Genomic DNA, 21,632 nt, shown 5'->3' with positions numbered 1-21,632 from the left:
AAATAAAATCGGATCCGACCCAGCCAAATTAAATCACCAAACCTGTTAATATGTTTTCAAACCCACGTAACCCTAAATCAATCCTTCACTCTCTCTCTCTAAAATACACCGACCTCTCTCTACAGCAATAACAAACAACACAACAGTCTTTATAATATTTTGGAATGTCGATGAGATCAGTGTCGAGTCCCCCCACCAATAATTGCTGAATAATACGATAAGGGGTACTAGCTACACTACACTGGTTGTGGGAAAAAACCTTTAATCTTAGTTTTGATGATTTTGGCTCTACTCAAGCCACCAGCTTTTTGACTTGGTCTGTTTTTTTTGTTCTATCTTATAGTAGGAGTACTTGTTATTGCTTCATAAATTACTATAAGACTATAAGACTATAAAATTACTATAAGACTCTATAAGACTTAATTATTAAACTGAACATAAATAACAGTTGTATATAATTCATGCATAACCTGTACTCCTATTTAACTAGTATGTGGAACAAAGTCAGGCAAAAATCTCTCCACACTATAAAAGTAAAAGTAAAATTTCCCTATTCCACATACTTTTTTTTGCTTACAGCTGTAAAGGTTGAAAATATAGCATAATTAAGGGACCCATTCTATGATCATCTTCCTTTACGAAGAAAAAAAAGAAAGAAAAAAGAATGTGCAAATTTGACCATTAACGTGAATTCTTATGATATCTACTGCTCATGCGGAAAAGGTGATTCTAATTTGACCTTTGGAGTGAATTTGTAATACTAACAACTCTTTTGTCCATGTCTACGTAATATATGAGACTCAATTAGTGAAAACAATCCAAGTGAAAAGAATGATCAAGTCTTACTGTTACCTTTTTCCAGAAGAAAAAAAAAAAAACAGTGAGCATTATGGGCACTGCTAAGGCTGATGTTGCTGCAATTTTATCAGTCTTTATAGTTCAGAAATCCAGTGAACATTATGGGAATAATGGGTATTGTGCAATCTTTAACTACAAGCTCAAGTTTTAAAACTGCAATCTTTAACTATCAAGCACCCGTGAGAAGTTTAAACTTAAATCAGGCACCAAAGATACATAAAGAAAGCTACAAACGGAACACATAAAGGGTTAAGTATTCAGCACCCATGAGAAGTTTAAACTTAAATCCAGCACCAAAAAAACATAAAAATAATATCTTGAAACAGATTTAAAAAAACAGTGTAGTTTACCTTCTGCATGTCTGATATGAAGGTTATTCCTTCACCATTCTGGAGTTCAAGTGAGTGCTGCAAATGCTGTACAAACCAGGTCCAAGTCCTATTTGTCTCTTTATCAACAACTGCCCATGCAAGAGGGTAAAATTGGTTCATACTGTCTTGACCAACAGCGACTAATACTTGAACCTTGGCTTGTTCTTTAAGGAATGTACCATCTAACCCAATGAATGGTCTTAACTGATAACGTCCAAATCCACTCCTCAAAAAGAAAGTGTACACGGTCGTATGCAATATAATTTACCTAACTATGAGTCGGGGTCGATCCCACAGGGAACAATATACTAGGCGATTAAGAAAGTAAGGAACTTTCACTTACCAAGCTAAGTCAAACGATAGATAATATTTTGATTTTTTGAGAAAATTATAACTAACGCGGAAATGTAAACTAACCTAGAAAGCAAGTAAAATGATCAATGGCCACAAGCATGGATACAAGAAACTCTCAAGTAACGATCCAATGTATTTTATGATTTTACAACTATGAGCCGGTTTGTGTTGATAGATAATGATTTCTAAAATCTCATTGAAAGTCTTCCAACCAAATCAATGAATTTAACTCTAAGCTTTTCCAAGCCTTAGAGTGTAATATTAGGCACAATCAATTTAACCTCAAGTAACTATCCTCTTCCGAGCTCAAGTTATTAGATGGGTTTAATGACCCAAATTCTTGTTAATTAATCTTTCTCAACCTAGATTTCCTCTTCCGAGCTCAATCAAAGTAAATGGGTGAGTCTTAGGGTTAGCTAATCCCTTAAGAAACATTAAAGAACAAGATTAATTAAAACAACAAAGACTCACTTCAATAGCAATAAAGATCATTCAATACATAAGCATAACAAGAGGTTTCATCCAACTTTGCAAATGAATATTTTCATAAACAAGATTAAAGTTATGGAATAAAATTCTACACACTTAGATATACAATACAAAGCAAGAAATTAAAGAAATGAGTGAAGGGTTAAGAAATTTAGAATTTTTTTATCAAAACTTCAAATCTTCAATCCCCAAGTGTGGTGTAGGAACCCTAGTCTCCAACTTGTGTTGAATGGCCAAAGATGATAATGATACGCCCCAAGTCTCTCTTTTGTAGCTCCTCAAATTTCCCAAGTCAAAATATGACAAAATAAACCCCAAAGTTTCAGTTTTGCAAATCTGTCCCGTTTTTGCAAAACTGTCCAATTTTGACAGTTTGGCCTCTTTTTGACTTTGTTTTCACTTGGTTTCTTCCGATCACTTCTAAATCACATAAAACTGAATATAGCACCAATATTATACAAAAATACACCTGCGTGCGCAACGTGCGTCTCGCAGGTTGTATCGCATGTTCAACCTGCAGTTCGCATGTTGTACAAAACTCTCGCAGTTCTTGCAATGTACAGAGATGACTTGCAGCACATGCGGTCATGGATGCGTATCGCAGGTGATGCTCGCAGATGCTGCATCCAATTTCTTCAAATTTCCAAAATCTCTGTACAAACTTGTTGCAGAACATGCGGCTCGCATGTGTGACCTGCGACTCGCAGGTCACGCTTCTTCTAATTTAGCTTGTTTTGCTCTATTTTGCTCCATTTTGCTCTGTTATGCTCTCCCGACATCTTATCCTACAAAACGACATAAATACACGAAAAGTAACACCAAAAGTTCTTGAAGAGTTACAAAAGCTTAAGAAATTAGCATCGAATATCCCGTAATTTCACGGCACATCATTAATCCTTCCTTAAAACCCATTTTCAATGCCTTGAAACAAATATACATTCTCAGAAATTTCCTTTTACCTTGACCTAGTGCCTTCTTAAACAAAGTAATCACAACATCACTTCCTGGATTTGATTCTCTCAATTCATTTGCATAAGCCGCCAGGTTTTTTGTAATTATCTGTAAAACTACCTTCCAAAATTTCCAGAACCATTCTTTTGGCTCTTTTGCATTTTCCTTCACTTGCATTTAACTCAAAAACTCTTTGTAAGTCAGCTCTCATCTCTTTAATCTTGTATTTTGGGTTATCTTGTAACTTACCCTTAAAATATTGAGCTATGGTACTATGATCAATCAGTGGGTTATCAAATACTTTAGCACATTCATTATGAGGAGTTAGAGTCTTAACAGTCACCCCAACAGTGGTCCCATCATCAGATATGAGGCATATAAATGGGCAGCCTACAGCAGCACGTGAATATCTCACCCTATGAGTATCACTTTTTTGAACAACTAACTCTATCTTTTTTGCCATTGCATAAAGTCTACAAAATTTCCTTGCTTCTAGTATGTCCTTAAATGTCATACCCTTAACTAACTCCCTAAAGTCATTCAAATTTTCAGTGATAGCCCTTCTCTTATGGGTAGCAAGTCTCTCTAATTCCCCAGTATCATAATCTGGATAATCAAACACCATACCATTCTCTTCCTCCTTGTCACTATCACTACCGTCTGTCCCAACTTCATTAACCAAATTAGGTACTAAGAAAAATTTTTCATCATTTTGTAGAATATTTGGAACATGCACAGCTATTTCACATTCATCAGTAGCAAAGAAATGAATGACATGGTATTCTTCAGACACAAATGACATTAGTTTCCTAATACCTTCATCATCTTCTAATTCGAAGTACTTTCCAGATGGTCCAACAACAATTAATTGTTAGACACCTACAAATCCTAACTTGGAAGTGTACTCATTTTGTTACACCTCAGAAAATCTTCTGTTGGTACGAAAGTGAATGAACTAGTGATGAGTACGAGTGTATGACGTTCCATGAGTAAGAAATGACGTTCGATGACCTTAGGCGAGATTTCAAAGGCATCCGATGCAAGACGAGAAAGTTGGCTAAGATAAGGCAAGGTATGAGATGAGCAAGGTAGGCAAATGGATGTGGATGATTAGAATGAAGAGTCAAGAAATGTGAAAAGTTGCAGGTTTGCAATCTGGACAGTCGGTCGTAAAGTGAAATACAGACCGTAAAATGGTATACGGTCCGTAAACTGGCCTGTCGTATTTTAGCATTCGAGACTTCAACTTTCTGCCAGATGATCAATGGTTAAATACGACCTGGAATACGGACCGTAAAGTGATTTACGGCCCGTAAACCATGGTCGTAAATCACCATGTTGCAGCCTGAGTTTCTGATTCTGCTATGGTTAAACACGACCACGAAGGACGGTCCGTAAACTGGAATACGGGCCGTAAACCAAGTTTACGACCACTGTGCACTTCAATTCAGATTTTTAAGTCATTAAATAAGAGGACCAAGACTTATTTCATTTCACTTCTACATCACACCCCTTCTCCCTAAAACATCTCTCTACATTTATTATACAAGTTTTCAAGGATTATTAGTCATCAACAACATTAATCAAGTGAATCAAGTGTAAGAAAAACCCATTAAAGATCATCCAAGTCAAGAAATCCAAATGGAGAAAAACTAGGGTTTTTGCTCAAGTGGAGTATTATCAACTAAGGCTCGTTCCTACAACATCTAAGGTAAGATTCATGATATTTATACGTTGTTTAAGATATTGGAGAGTTGAAATACATGGATTGTAGAAAAATATGGTAAAATGGGTCATGAATGATGAATAGTGACCTTTTGAGAAATAGTTTGAATTGAATCATGTTTATTGTTGTGTTGTGATATGAATGTGTTATAAACGACGTTAAGATCATGAAATCGACATTGTATATGAATGGACGAGGTCGAGGGTTATGACCATGAATATGGGTGAACTAGGAGCAAATTGAGAAATCTAGATAATGTGGATGATTAATGGCTATTGTTATGATATTGTGAATGTATTGTCGACGTTTGGGAGTTGAATTACGATATGGGAAAATGTTGTACAAATAAAGGAGATGCTGCCCGATTTTCTCTAGCTTTAGCCATGTGTGCTAGTTATCGATTCTAATGATAGTATGACCTTAATGAAGGTAGAAACGTGAGCATCGGAGGAGTACGTGCAAGTGTAGAATAGTTCAACGAAAAGGTATGTAAGGCTCACCCTTCTTTCATAAGGCATGGTTCTTTGTCCAATCATTTATCCTTCTATGAGCTCATGATGTGCTCCATATGATTCTATTCTCAAAAGCTACTGAGCCTGCGATCCTTGATGTGTAATACGTTCCTCACACGACGAGTAAGCCTATAATGCAGACGTAACGATAATAATGATAATAATAATGATGCTAAAGGTGCCTATGGGCTATTATACTTATGTGTGCCTATGAAGGGCTATAATGAAACCCCGAGCTTATAACGCTGGGTAGAATATATGTATATGTATGTATATGATTACGTAACGCGCGCGCACATCTGCAGATGGTACGGATAACCCTGATGCCTTGGTAGGGCCAGGTAGATATAACCTTGAGCCTTGGTTGGCCAAGTATGTATAAAACACCGAACCTTCATAGTCGGGCATGCTATGTATATCTGTATATATGTGTATATGCTATGTATTTGACATCATTAAGAGTACGAATATGTTATGTATATGAGATGTAAATGATTATGAGGGTAATTAAGTACGGATATGGATGTATGTATGCGGATACGCAATAGAAACGGAATGTCTCTATGGAGAGCAAGTAAGTGTCATGATGATGATATTATTGTCTCCCCTCCTATGCTACTTCACATGTTGTTCATTATGCTTCTATATCGATGTTGATCATGCTTTACATACTCAGTACATTCTTCATACTGACATCCTTTTGTTTGTGGACGCTGCGTCATGCCCGCAGGTGCACAGGGAGACAGACTTGATCCATAGCTGCTTATTCAGAGATTACATAGCAGAGCTCCATTTCCTTCGGAGCCATAGCTTTTGGGTACTTATTCTTTTGTGTATATAATTATGGGCATAGCGGGGTCCTGTCCCGCTTATGTGATATGTCATACTCTTCTTAGAGGCTCGTAGTCACGTGTATATGGTTAGATATGTCTGACCTTGTTGGCCCGTGTTTTGTATATTATTTTGTCGGCCACGTCGGCCCATGTACATTTGATGTGGCATAGATGCCTATGATGTTATATAGGAAATGTTGTCGCCCAAATGGGACTAGTATGATTGATGACTAGAATGCATGATTTGATTTATGGCTCACCTAGACGTTATGTGAAAGTATGTTAAAGGGGTGCCCAGGTGGGATAGCGCCGGGTGCTCGTCGCGGCCCTAGTCGGGTCGTGACACATTTACAATGTCAAAATAAGATAAGAGATCGGGATCATACCCTCTCCAATAGTGAACCCATTTCTTTTCATACAATACATGTGGTTCTCTAATCCAATCACCACCATGATGGAAGAATAAATTGACTTTTATTTCTATTATATATAAGAGCGGTGGAGGGACGAACACGGTTGTCCCTCCTTGTACCAACCGCTTCAAAAATTGTACACTTAATGAATTCTTGTACTAAAAGCTATATAACTTGTACTCTTTAACCAACTACTTTTTTATCCCACATAGACATATGTCATAGTACTTAATATTTATTTTCTTTTTATGTATACACGTATGCACTTATTTATTTCCTCGTGCACATTTACTTGTTCACTTTTGACTTTTCACGGCCAACCGCTTCAAAAATTATACACTTAATGAATTCTTATACTAAAAGCTATATAACTTGTACTCTTTAACCAACTATTTTTTTATCCCACATAGACATATGTCATAATATTTAATATTTATTTTCTTTTATGTATACACGTATGCACTTATTTATTTCCTCGTGCACATTTACTTGTTCACTTTTGACTTTTCACGTTCTTACTGAATATTTATTTTCTTCTCATGTATACATTTATGCACTTCAATTTTAATTTTCCGACACGTATTTATTTTCTCCATGCACTTTTACTTGTTTAATTTAGACTTTTCACGGTCTTTAAGAATTAATAAATGAAGTACTCCCTCCGTCTCATATTACTTGGCCAATTTACTTGACTTTTCACGTTCTTGAATTAATAAATGAAGTACTCCTTTCGTCCCATATTACTTAGCCATATTATTATACTCGACTTTTCACATTCTTTAAGAATTAATAAATGAAGTACTCCCTTCATCTCATATTACTTGGCCACATTATTATACTCGACTTTTCACATTCTTTAAGAATTAATAAATGAAGTACTCCCTTCGTCCCATATTACTTGGATACATTACTAAAAATATATGTCTATTTTTCTATTCTATATTTTTCTTTTTTTCTATCTATTATATATAAGTGTGGTGAGTGGACGAAAATAGTATAAAATGCTTGTACCACAAGCTTTACAAATTGTACACGCAATGAATGCTTGTATCAAGAGCTATATAAATTGTACACTTCAATCAACTACTTTTAATTCCATGTGGACAATAAATTGTACACTTAACATCAATTAAACAAATACGCATAATTCTTGAATGGACTATGAATTCAGATACGCAATTTCTAAATTTTATGAAAAGTAATTTATATATATAAAAAAACATAAAAAATAATATAATATAAATTATAATAATTGAGAATTTAAAAAAAAAAACAAATAGATAGCGGTCAAAAAAAATCTTGCTTGACTCTCAAAATTCAAACTGTATCACATAAATCGAATAAAGAAAGTATTAATTAATACAGTACATATTTTCAGCGTATTAAATTATTTAATTAATATATTGAGTTAATTTGTGTAAATATGCAGATAAATATTTACTCATGTGACCCCTTAGAGAATGTACTTTTCCAGAAAATACGAGCGTCCCCTAATTAGGATTAGTTAGGATGATAAGAGCAATAGGTAAACACATATCACACGCTGAGTGTTTAAACTAAATCAATGTACTGCCTCTCTTCTCCCTCTTATTACGTTCTTTAAGAATTAATAAATGAAGTAAAATCAATAATTAATGTGAAGGGTAAAATAAGAAGAAGAAAAATTTCTTTGTCTTGATATGTTAACATGGACAATTACTTTTATCTCCATTTTCCTTCTTTGTCAATACTTTACTTATCTTACTATTCTTTATATTCTCTGATTATTGTTTCTTTACATTTATAAAAATGTATAATTTCATATTTTCATTTCGGAATTAAAATTTGGTGATTTACGACATATATCTTTCTAATTTTGATTTCTCTGTAACAATTCATTTTATCTATAGTTGTTAATATAAAAAATTATAATGTAACTAAATTTTTTGATTAATTTAATAAAAATATTTTATTAGTTTTGCTTTTAAAAAATTCAATATCTACAACACAATGGTTCTTATGTTTGGATCTGAACAGTTAATTAATTGAGATAGATATTAACTTGTCGGTATACATCTAACATATTAAACAATTTAAAAGAAAAAAATCTAGAATCAAAATATTAATTTTCCCTCATCTTCATACTAATTTTATTTTTCACATCGACGAACAACTTTCATTGTCATGACAATGAGAAATTTTTAAAAATTATTTACAAATAAACCTTAAAGACTGATTAATTAAAGTGAATAAATATGTTCGGCCCGTGCATCACACAGGCATATATGGCTAGTCATCTTAATAACCTGCAACTAATTAGTAAATAAAGCAGTTAATTAATAAGGGACCACATACAATAGTATAAAAATGAAAAAAGAATTCAACCACTTTGGGGACCACACGCAATAATTTAATGCTTTTGTTTGTATTGTCCAAGGACCACAAACTGAAAACATGGAATTGTTTATAAACTGAGCAATATAAAATTCTGGACGGAGTATAAAAAAACATGGAATTGAACCTCTAACTTTCGACGCGAAACATAAATTTATGTGTAAAAATTATTAAAATTGTAATAAATAGTAAATATGAACCCATAACTTTTAAAATACAATGTGTTCAACTAAGAATCTTAAAAGGTTGAACCCCTAAAATGTAAATCCTGAATCCGCCTCTGCACACACTTAACATGGAATTGGGTCCACTTTTTAACATAAAGCAGCCCAAACCCTTACGAATATGACAAAAAAGATAAAAACCACCTTTCAATATCATCACACAAGCTGGGACCAACCCTAAAACAACAAAACCCCCTAAAGCAAACCTTATATTTAACCGTACCCACTTTTCACTATAACCACCAACCCCACATTAATATCAGGTCCACAAGCCTACAAAAGCTGAAACCAACACTAAAATCACTAAAACATAACACCAAAAACAAACCTGACAATTTAATCGTACCCACCCATTTCGGGACCACATTAAAAAGTGTATGCAAACACATTAAAAACTAAAAAAACAACGAAGGAAACACAGAATCTATGGAAATTGTAATGGGAACCCATAATTCAATGAAAATGTAACAAATAAAAGAACTTAAAAACAGAAAGGGACAATATTTTAATGATGAAAAACGTACCTTCAAGCCTTCAATTCACAGAAATCATGACGTAAATGAAGTTAAGTTTACTGTAGAGAGAGGTGGGTGGCGATTTACTGTAGAGAGAGGTGTCGTCGTTTTTTTTAGAGAGAGAGATAGTTGGGTTTGATTTAGGGTTATGTGGGTTTGAAAACATATTAACGGGTTTAGTGATTTAATTTGGCTGGGTCGGATCCGATTTTATTTTATCCGGATGAAAAATAAGGGGGAAATGGGTTGGCCACTGTGAGTTTGACACGTGGCACGCTGTTATATATAAGGGTATATTTGCCCCAAAGTATAACGTTAAGGGCAACAGTAGCTCAAAAGTATAACGAAGGGCATACATGAACCATTTTTCAAAGTTCAGGGGTAATTTTGGCCCTTTTCCGTTATTTTAATGACATATCGCACAGACCACAATGATGATGCTAAGAGCCGTCACGATCGATGACGATGAACTTATGAGGTATACTATGGGACTATGGGGTGCGTACTGGTAAGTATATACAGTATATACTCGTAAAGAAAATGGTGAAAATTTAGCAGTAGTTTATTTTATTTTAGATTTTTGCTATAAACAATATACAGGCAGCAAATCCATCTGTCAGGCCAAGCAAGAAGAACTGAGTTAGCTAAAATAGATACTACTAATTTTGTAATCAATATAAACTTCAATTGTGATCTTCGAATTTTTGGTTTCGAATTTTCAGTTGCGAGCCTATAAATTAAGCTTTTTTTTCTCATAAAAATGAACATTCAAAAAAACGTATTCATGCAAAATTATCTTAATAATTCCTTATTCGCACTAAACTCTTAACCGCAATTTTTTTATTTTTATAAAAACAATATACTACTGAGTAAGTTATATTAAACGGAAAACCCAATTAATGACACCATAGCTTCCACAATATGAATAAATTTACATAAGGAGATACTTGAGTCATGAGGTTCTTAATATATCTTCCAATATATTATTCTGCAAATGTTAGATCATGTGTTTCTCAACCATTATCTAATTAATATAAACAACGTCATCTTATGTAAACAACAACGTTGTAATAACATGACGTTGATACATTACCTAGCACCCAGTGATAACGTAGATCTGCATCGGGAAACATGACTCATATTTGAGTTAGTAGATGATGATGATCATCTTGATTTATCATTTAAATAAATTAAAATAACTTGTTGTGAACACTAAACTAACTCAAGGGAAGTGGAGTTAATACGTAAACGTTCCGACAGGCTGTAAACCATTGACAATTATTATCCAAAATGAAGTAACAGTAAAGTCGTCTTCTTCTCTCTCTTTTTTTTTTTTTTTTGTGCGACTAAGTCTTTTCAAATTACATTTTTCATGTCCGCTTTGTGTTTGTCGTTATCCAAACGGTTTTTCGTCGGGAAAATATTTTGGAATTCCGGCCTTTTTTCTGTAAAAAATATGTGTAGTACCTGGGGCGGAGCAAGAAATCTGGATATGCGTTCAACGGAACTTAGTAATATTTATTCATACAATTTATTTCTGCTAGAAATTCATTAAATATGTAGAATTATTAAATTTAATCACAAATTATTACAATGTAAAGTCATTGTTCTAAAATTCACAACCCATAAATTAGAAATAATCCCTATTGATTTGAAGATTCAGACTCCGAATTTTATTTGATCTTATCTTCTGAGTTTCGAGGGACAAAGAGAAGAGATCAAATCAAAGAAAAAAAAGGGGTCGCCGGAGTTGAAGAGAGAGCTGGCGGTGCTCGGCGGATTTTCGATTATCCAATGGCGATTAATCTGCTGAAAACTCATAGGTTGAGCTCTTGAAAGCAAACTTGTTGAAGAGCATCAATGCTTCATTTGTTAATTTGTTAATGGTGGTTGAGAAACCCAACAAAAGGGATAAAGAGAAACATATGAAAAGGAAAATGAAAAAAAATAGATATTTCTAAAAACTACTTATAAAATAAATTTTACACATTTTCGTTTCTTCTCGCACTCTCTTTGAGAGAGTGACATATAATTTCTTTGCTACCTCAGCATCTAAGGAGCTAATAATTCAACTTTAAAGTAGTTTAGGAGGTTCATAGAAACCCCGCACAGTTGAAGTGTGTTATAGCAATTTGGGTCAAAGTTGGAGTGTGTTTTGAACCCTTTTCCCATCTATCCACAGACTAATCTCAAATACATACAAATTAATCTTGCAAGTGTTAAATCCGTAAAAATAACCAGCTACTTGATGAAATACACATTACAATAAATACAACAACATATATACCCCACTTTGTGGATTTCACCAGGTGAGTTGCAGTTGTTTTTATTGTAGTGTGTATTTTGCCTAATTTTTAGAACTATAACTCACACTTTTTATGGAGACTTACCAGCAGATAGTTTTATATGACTTAATAGTAAAAAGAATTTTTACTTTATAGTGTATATTGCATAAATAAAGTTATCCCTTCAATTAAGTGTTAAAATTGTAGTATCTTAATATAGTATGAGTAAAACTCATCACTTTAAATTAATTTTTGAGGTATAACAAACTAACTAAAAGTGTCATGTTCGAGCGTTAAAATAGAAAAATCCATGTTAAGTAGCACCTTTTTCTTTAACGAATCTTATGTGGGCGAATCTAAAATAGTCTAGCAAGTAATTTGATCGGATACCAGATAGTTATAAAACCAAATATTGAAAGTAATAGAGATTTTATATTAAAAGTCATTTGAATAAGTGAACCTCAGGACGAGCTTAGACATTTCTACATGCTGACTATTAGTAGAAATATTTTGAACAGTCAAATCTCTCATCTCTCATGAAACATTTGTAAAAGAACCTTCCCCGCCCGCGACGCTCTTCGTATTATAATTTTAATGATATTCTTAGCGAGATTTATATTTTATGTTGACGATATCTGACGATATTTATATAATTAATTTGTTTGTCGTAATTATTCACCTTTTAAAAGTACTCCTTCCGTCTCAATTTATGTGGTACTTTTCATTTTTCGAGTGTCAATTTGACTAAATTTTGAAACTAAACTGAATTAAATTAACTCAATATTTTTTATACATTTGAAAACTGCATGAAAAGTACTATAAGTTGCAACTTTTCTCATATCAATTCGGTGAAAAAATACATCTTAAAATGTTAGTCAAAATTTATGCAGTTTGAACCTCAAAAAGTAAAAAATACCAGTATTTGAAAACATTTGTAATCTTAATTTTTTCCACTTGGAAAGTTCTAGAGCTTCTACTTTTGTGACAAAAATATCCCAATTTCCCCCCTCTCAATTGGACACGTGAAAGAGGAGAAAAAGAGAGGAAAATGAGGTGGGCCAGGCATTGATGAGAAAGATGGGAATGGCAGAGCTGGTGGCTCCTTCTTTGTTTGGACTTTGGACATTACATTTCAGTAATTTCAACTATAATTTTGTTTTGGACTTGTGTGACTCTATTTTTTCTGTGCGCTTCCTGCCAAAAAAAAAAAAATTATATCGATCCCACCACAACTTTTGTTGTTGGTGGATTGAAGTTGAGGTCAGCATTTACTTACCACCAAAGAGAGATGGGATGAGTAAAATTACTTTACCTTTAACTAAAAAGTGTCTTTATTCAGAAATGAGCGTAAATTCAAATTAGTCTGACTAAGAAATTTCGAATACCAGATACAATAAAGCAAAAAGGTTACCATTCACGTGTCTCCACGGCCATGAGATGTAGGAGTCGGATAATTTGTAATTTGAGACAAACAAACGAATAAAAACCAACTGGCACACGTTTTTCTTTCCCTTGAATCCTTTCCAGATAAGAAAATAGAGAAAAGGCCATAAATAGTCCCTTATCTATGAGAGTAGGTCTAAAATGGTTCCTTAACTATACACTTACCGGTTTTAGTTCTTTAACTATCCAAAAATATATCAAATTTGGTCTCCGTCTATTTTTTGCACAAAAATGCGCGAAAAAATATAATTATTTTTATATTATTTTTTAAAATAAACCGATGGAGTCCGTCGGTTTTTTTTTCGTCTCCGTTTTTAGAGCGAAAAAACAGTATAAATTAAATCAATGTAAGTATATGAACAAAAAATATCAGTGGTCTAGTGGTAAAGCCCTTTAATGACAAGGAACATACCGGGGTTCGATTCCAAGTTCCCACATTTCAGTCTTCAATTTTCAAAAAAAAAAAACCGACGTGAGACCGATGGTTTTTTTTTTTTTTTTTAACAAAACCGACGGACTAGGTCGGTTTTTCGCCGGTTTTAATCGACGCAGTCCGTCGGTTACGAAACGCGAGAGAGAACTTGAGGAAAAAAGTTGAGGTTAAAGAATGAACTTGAGGAAAAAGAAGCAGGGAGAGAGAAATATAGGTCTGAGTAATGGTTTAACGATTAATCTCACGAAGGTTTATGAGTTTGTACGTTGTTTGTATAAAAAAATAGACGGAGACCAAATTTGATAAGTTTTTAGATAGTTAAAGGACTAAAACTGGTAAGTGTATAGTTAAGAGACCATTTTAGACCTACTCCCATAGATAAGGGATCATTTATGGCCTTTTCTCTAAGGAAATAAGATAGCACATTTCAGATTTCTTTTCTTTTTACCTTTACTTGTACTATATAAGACTGTTCATTTTTAACATGTACATTTCCTCCGAAAGACCTCACTATTAAGAGAAAAAGATCTCACTGTTAAGAGGTTAGATTTGAGGTATAGAAAAATAAAAATTACTCTTGGTAAAAAGTTCAGTATTATTTATGCAACGTTTGGTATAAAAATCTTGTATAACTATCTAATCGATGTATAACTAATACATTTGATTTTTCATGTTAAACCTTGCATAAATTATCCTGAGTTTAATTTTTTTATTTTTTATAAAAACAATATACTACTGAGTAAGTTATATTAAACGAAAAAACCCAATTAATGACACCATAGCTTCCACAATATGAATAAATTTACATAAGGAGATACTTGAGTCATGAGGTTCTTAATATATCTTCCAATATATTATTCTGCAAAATGTTAGATCATGTGTTTCTCAACCATTATCTAATTAATATAAACAACGTCATCTTATGTAAACAACAACGTTGTAATAACATGACGTTGATACATTACCTAGCACCCAATGATAACGTAGATCTGCATCAGGAAACATGACTCATATTTGAGTTAGTAGATGATGATGATCATCTTGATTTATCATTTAGACAAATTAAAATAACTTGTTGTGAACACTAAACTAACTCAAGGGAAGTGGAGTTAATACGTAAACGTTCCCGAAATGCTGTAAACCGTTGACAATTATTATCCAAAATGAAGTAACAGCCTCATTTGTTTGCACTTAATGGAGGTCTGAATCTGAATGGTTCAGACTTTAGATCATTAAGTGCATTTGTTTACATTAAGATCTAAGCACTTATTTGGTCTGAATAAGTCTTAATCATTAAGATCTTGAAGAAAGTCTTAATATCATTAAGACGTATTTTATATGAATAATTTTTATCACTGGCTCCATCTCCCCTCATCCCCTCATTCCCACCACCCACCCCCTACTTACCCCCCCACCACCACCCCACCTATCCAACCCCACCACTATCCACCCCACAACCCACCCACCACCACCCACCCCAACCCTCCACTACCCACCACTCACCCCAACCCTCCACTACCCACCACCCAAGCCCCAACCCTACCCCCCACTCACCACCAACACCACCCCACCCCACCCATCACCACCACCCCACCACATTCACCACCCACCTACCTTATCCCCAACCACCCCCTCACCACTATCTACCTTACCCCCAGACCCACCCAACCACCACCACCGTACCCCACCCTACCTACCAACCCCTCCCCCCAAAAAAAAACCACCCCACCATCACTACAAACATGTCCATCATTACTAGCAAACATAAATGTTTCATATTTTCATCAAATAATATTCTTATTTTATTAAATTTGTATTTATTTTATAATTTTTAGTTCCGATTTTATTTGAATTGTATATTTATTGTGTTTAAATAAATACATTATGCACATTCAGATGTCGAGAAACAAACAGTCTAAATCATTCAGTGTTCAGATCTAGAGACAACATCTTAATCATTCAGATGTATATTCAGATTCAGACGTCTTAATCTTAATGAAAACAAATGAGGCCTAAAGTCGTCTTCTTCTTCTCTCTCTCTCTCTCTCTTTTTTTTTTTTTTTTTGTGCGACTAAGTCTTTTCAAATTACATTTTCCACGTCCGCTTTGTGTTTGCCGTTATCCAAATGGTTTTTCGTCGGGAATATGTTTTGGAATTCCGGCCTTTTTTCTGTAAAAAAATATGAGTAGTACTTGGGGCGGAGCAAGAAATCTGGATATGCGTTCAAGGGAACTTAGTAATATTTATTCATACAATTTATTTGTGCTAGAAATTCATTAAATATGTAAAAATATTAAATTTAATCACAAATTATTACAATGTAAAGTCATTGTTCTAAAATTCACAACCCATAAATTAGAAATAATTTCCCCATATATACATATCATGAAATTAATCTAACATACGCATAGTTGAGAGCACTGTTTGTGTTCAATTATAGCCTATCATTTTCCTGTCCCTATGTACTACAAAATACTGAAAGCTCGTGGGGTTGTGGGGGGTGGGGATATATATATATATATATATATATATATTATATGGCGAGGAGTCTATATATTGCAAGCTATATAGAGAGGAATCCTACAGACACCAAATATAGAGGCATGCCGAAAATACTTAGCTTATCATTGATCTTATATTCTAGTTGTAACATGACAACATCGATGACAAAGTCCTTAAATTCCTTTGCTTTTCTCATACTACTGCTCACTTTCTTCTGGCTATTTCCCATTCTCATATCAAAATATCTCCAAAATAGAAAGTTCAATAATTCATCATCATCATTCCCACAACTTCCTCCGGGTCCAAAACCATGGCCAATTCTTGGATGCCTCCCACAAATGATTCTAACAAACATGTCGAGGTCTCGATGGGTACACAAAGTTATGGACGATATGAACACTGATATTGCATGTATCCGTCTAGGAAATAATGTCCATATTATTCCTGTAACTTCTCCTGAACTTGCTTGTGAATTCTTGATTAAAAAAGACTCAATTTTCTCATCAAGACCACAATGCATGGCGGCTAGTCGTCTTATAACTAGTGGCTACTTGACAACAATTTTAACAAATGGTGATCAATGGAAGAAAATGAAAAGGGTTATCACTAATCACATCCTTTCGGCCACCGCTCATCAGCGGCTTCATGATAAAAGGTATCAGGTTAAAAAATAAATATGGATAAAATTGTAAAAAAGTACTCGTGTCAAAGTTCGCTTTGGATTTTACCTTCTTTTTTTTTCCCCCTTTCTAAGGAAAGACAAATAGTTTATCATAGTTAATTTTTACTTTGTAAAAAAAAGTAAAATTTAAATTTTCCATATTTGGCTAACATTTTCCTTGGAAGAAAAGGTTTTGCACTTTTATTGATTAAAGATCATTTTTACACAATAACATCCACAATATAATTATTAAAAAGTCTGGTTTAGGGGAATAGATTATTCACTCGATAGTTTTTATGTTTTTTTTTTTTAATATTAGTTATCTCATATAAAAGTATGAGTTTAAGTTTTATACATTATCAACGTAAATAATTATTTACACTATCAAGGCCATCCAAAAGATATCTACAAGGTGAACCATCTAAAAATGTGAGATTTGAAATTTTTAAAATAACAAGAATTAAAGACCAAAGATGACCTGAATCCTGATGGTTAAAAATTATTGACACTGACGGTGCATATTACTTAAACTCTTAAAGTATTATGCCTCTTTTACTATACTTCTTTTTGTTGTCTGATTTATCATCATTCAAGGTTTGTTTTCTTAGCTTTTGTATGACGTCTCGTTATTTTGATCCCAACAGAATGGAGGAATCTGACTATCTTATTAGACATGTATATGATCAATGCGCTGGCCAAAGGCTTGTAAATGTAAGAAGTGTTGCGAGACACTTTTGTGGAAATGTAATGAGGAAAATATTGTTCAACAAAAGGTTTTTGGGAAATGGAAATGAAGAAGAGCAAGTGAATGCATGTTTTACGGTTCTTGATCATATATTTGGGTTTTCAGTCTCTGATTACTTGCCATCATGGATAAGTAAATTGGATTTAGATGGCCATGAAAAGATATTAAGAGAAGCATTGAGGTGTGTGAAAAAGTACCAAGATTCAGAAATTGATGCAAGGATTAATATGTGGAAGGATGATATTAAGACCAAAGAAGAAGATGTTCTTGATATTCTTATTCAACTTAAGGATGGTGAAGGTAACCCTCTATTGACTGTTGAAGAGATCAAAGCAGAAGTTATTGTAAGCATCTCAAACCTTAAACTACACTACTCTAGTGATTAGTATGCCTATAGCTCATTACTACTATACATAATAAATGTCATTCTAAATATATTTAAACGTAATTATACCAACTATAATCTTCGTGAGCCAACAACTATAATGTCTTTAGTTGAATCGTATATATGTTATCTTGTTATACAGAGGCCGCATTTAGAAACTTTTAGATGAAATTGAGACGTTTACAAAGATGGAAACAAAATCTCAACTCGCTTATTGAATGTTCTGATTAGTTTTTCTAACTTGTAGTATGTCAATGTTAACAATAATTATTATGCCTCAAGTTTGAGGACTCAGGCATATAAATCTTCAATATCATAAATACTCTAATTGGGTCCATAATATTTCAATATATATGTACCCAAGAATTATCTAACATCAAGAGTTCTCTTGTATACTCTCGTACTTATGTAAATTTTTAAAATATACTAATTGTCTTCTAATTGGTATCACCTATACAGATTTTCAACTTCTATTTTTTTTAAAATCTCTTGCTAGATCCGTCTAAATTCCGGGATATTCTAAATCTTTTGTGATATGTAATCCATTACAAATGTTATTCTAGTTATATGATCATGTTGACTAAAAATTAATAAGAAAAATAACACATAAGATTAGTAAGGTAATAGATTTTTGTAGTCAATTTCTTTTGCTACATTATAACTAGTCATAAAAGATCATCATATCATGTAGCATGTTAATAGTAATTTAACGTAATAGAAATAACTCTCATACTAAAAGAAAAAGAAATCATAATTAGCCACATGATAAGTCATGTCTTCTTTTTTCATGCATTTTAATCGATTAGCTAATCATCTAAAATTTTATTGCACAATTACTAAAATTGTATGTGCGTGCACATATATAGGAGGTAATGCTAGCAGTAGTGGATAATCCATCAAATGCAGTTGAGTGGGCACTAGCGGAAATGCTGAATCAACCAAAAACTCTTGAAAAAGCTAAACAAGAACTCGACACCATTGTTGGAAGGGACAACTTGGTCCAAGAATCTCATTTCCCAAAGTTGAACTATGTCAAGGCATGTCTAAAGGAGGCATTTCGGCTCCATCCAGTTGCACTCTTCAACATTCCTCATGTCGCTATTTCAGACACTATTGTTGACAACTACTTTATTCCTAAAGGTAGTCATGTGTTAATAAGTCGTTTAGGCCTTGGTCGAAATCCTAGAATTTGGCCCGAAGATCCTCTTATGTTTAAACCCGAACGACACCTCATTCTCAAGAACAATACCTACGATGAAGTGATTTTTCAAGATCCAACTTTAAGAATGTTCGCGTTTAGTGCGGGAAGAAGAGGATGCCCAGGAGTTTTACTAGGTTCTGATATCACAATCATGATGTTTGCTAGGTTGCTTCAAGGATTCAATTGGAGTTTGCCGCCCAATCATGTGCAACGAATTGACCTGATTGAGTCCCCCAATAATATGTATCTTGCTCAACCTCTTATGGCTCTGGCTGAACCAAGATTGACTGAAAATATGTACCCATTGGTATGAGGTGTTGTTTTAAACCAGTCGAGTTTTATCCAAATAAGTTGGTCAAGAACAAAAATTATGTAATGATGTTATACTTTCTACTACCTATTGATTTTCCAATTATATATTCGGATTTTGATTAATTAAGGGACAATGGTTTCTAGACAGAGTCTTGGTCATTGTTTAGTTTTCCGAAACAATTAGCTTGACATGTGTATTCGCGTATCTCAAACCGGATGAACCGCTCCAATTCAATTCAAGGACAAATCTATATATAATATAAAGCTAGACATAGACAAGGTGATGTGGCACCTCTCTATGATCGGCATTGACATTTATCTTTTTTCTCCTTTTTTTTTTGCCATTTTCTCCTTAAATCTATTTAAGACAATGAAATGATAATAAAGATAAAAAAAACTGATCCGTTTGCTGCCTATGCCTAATAAAAGCCCAAATAACCAATAAAGGCTGCTAACTTAAATAGGGAATCCGTTTCTTTAAAACAGAGCCCACGTACTCATCACGTAGTATAGCTCCCATTTGGTACTCGGTTTAGCGCGTCTGTTATAAAACCCAATTAAGTTACACTTAATACCCATTCAATTATCATCACTCAAATATACGTTAGTTTTCATTTCATGTTATGTTATAATTCTATTGGATACTATAAATACTAAGCAAATATTATCCGATGCATGCATAACACTCTTCATTTTCATTCCATTACTTTCTTCTCAATTCTTCGTTATTATTGTTTCGTTCCTTTTCATTTGAAACTCTTTCCACAAAGAAGTTTCTTCTTTTTTCTTCTCTTTTGTCTTTTTTCTCATTATTGGTGTTTTTGCCAAAATTATTGATTTCATATATAATTCTGATGCATATTTTTTGTCTGAGAATGACATATGACTTTATTTGTGAGCAGAAGCGGATCTAGGATTTAAATTATAGGGGTTCAACATTTTAAAATTTTAGCACTAAATCATTATATTTCTAAAGTTATGGATTCATATCTACTGTTTATTGTAATTTTAGTAAATTTTTACACATAAATTTATGTTCCGCATCAAAAGTTTGGGGTTCAATTGAACGCCAAGTTATAGTGCTCCATCCGCCTCTGTTTGTGAGAAGTATTCGTCAAATTCAAGCTTAAAGAATACGCTATCATTATAGATATATCATTATCGAATTCAAATGTAATAATTTTATCTTTTCTCCCGTAAATGTCTTATTTTAAATTTTAGAAATAACTGTACTAATTACATATTGGAGTTTGGTTGTTTTTTCATTATTTATAAATCTATATATAATATAAAGTTAGGCAATAAAAGAGTGATGTGACACCTCTCTTTGGCCAAGAATCATATTTATCTTTTTTCTTCTTTTTTTGACTTTTCTCTATTTTTTTATTATTTTCTCCTAATTTTTAATGTATTTTATTGTTACAACATTAAATAGCTCAATAATTAATACTCCACTCTCCCAATACCTATTAGTAACAGAAGAACTTAAAAGCCTCGATTTACTAATCCAACTTTTTGTGTTCCCGCGTTACTATTTCATTAACTACCAAGATTAATTTAAAATCTAGACAACATGACACAAAAGGTGGACATTTGAAGTTGAATATAAAACCCAAAAAACTCTACAATTCACGGGTTCACAATTCTAGTGCTCTACGATTCACGGGGTTACAATTCCCTATATCAAAACCCAAATATAAACAAACTTTCATATAAATCGATTTGGAGGTTGCTCTTTGGATTGTGACAAATACTATCGCCGCAAGTTTGCGAAAGTCCGAGGTTGATGGTCGTCACTTGCGTGGTATTCTGCTTTAAATAAAATATTTGAAACCTATCAAGTTATTTTCTTGCTATTTTGTTGGTGTTATTCTTGACATGTTGAGAGTATTTTATTTTACCCTTCAGTATATTTGTCTGGGTATGTTTGGTTCACTAAGTAACATAGGGACGTATTACTAGATATTACTGTGGTACACGTTGCCAAATACGCGTAGTCATGAGATAAATACTGAGTCGCATTCTTGATGATCCAAGTGGTTTGA

The 21,632-nt window shown here is 33.4% G+C and overlaps 1 protein-coding gene across 1 annotated transcript; it reads left to right on the top strand.

The window, feature by feature from the left end:
- The first annotated feature begins 16,330 nt into the window (after positions 1–16,330).
- On the top strand, positions 16,331–19,710 carry LOC132615925 (isoleucine N-monooxygenase 2-like). The gene is made up of 3 exons (XM_060330521.1): positions 16,331–16,938; positions 17,589–18,033; positions 18,941–19,710. Exons 1-3 carry the CDS (start codon positions 16,385–16,387, stop codon positions 19,586–19,588), a joined length of 1,647 nt encoding a protein of 548 aa, XP_060186504.1. The 5' UTR covers positions 16,331–16,384; the 3' UTR covers positions 19,589–19,710.
- The last annotated feature ends 1,922 nt before the right edge of the window (positions 19,711–21,632 follow it).

This window comes from Lycium barbarum, chromosome 10, assembly GCF_019175385.1.
Source record: "Lycium barbarum isolate Lr01 chromosome 10, ASM1917538v2, whole genome shotgun sequence".
Classification (NCBI taxonomy): domain Eukaryota; kingdom Viridiplantae; phylum Streptophyta; class Magnoliopsida; order Solanales; family Solanaceae; genus Lycium; species Lycium barbarum.
Note: the sequence above shows the minus strand (reverse complement) of the source record. Positions and strands in the feature narration are given on the sequence as shown.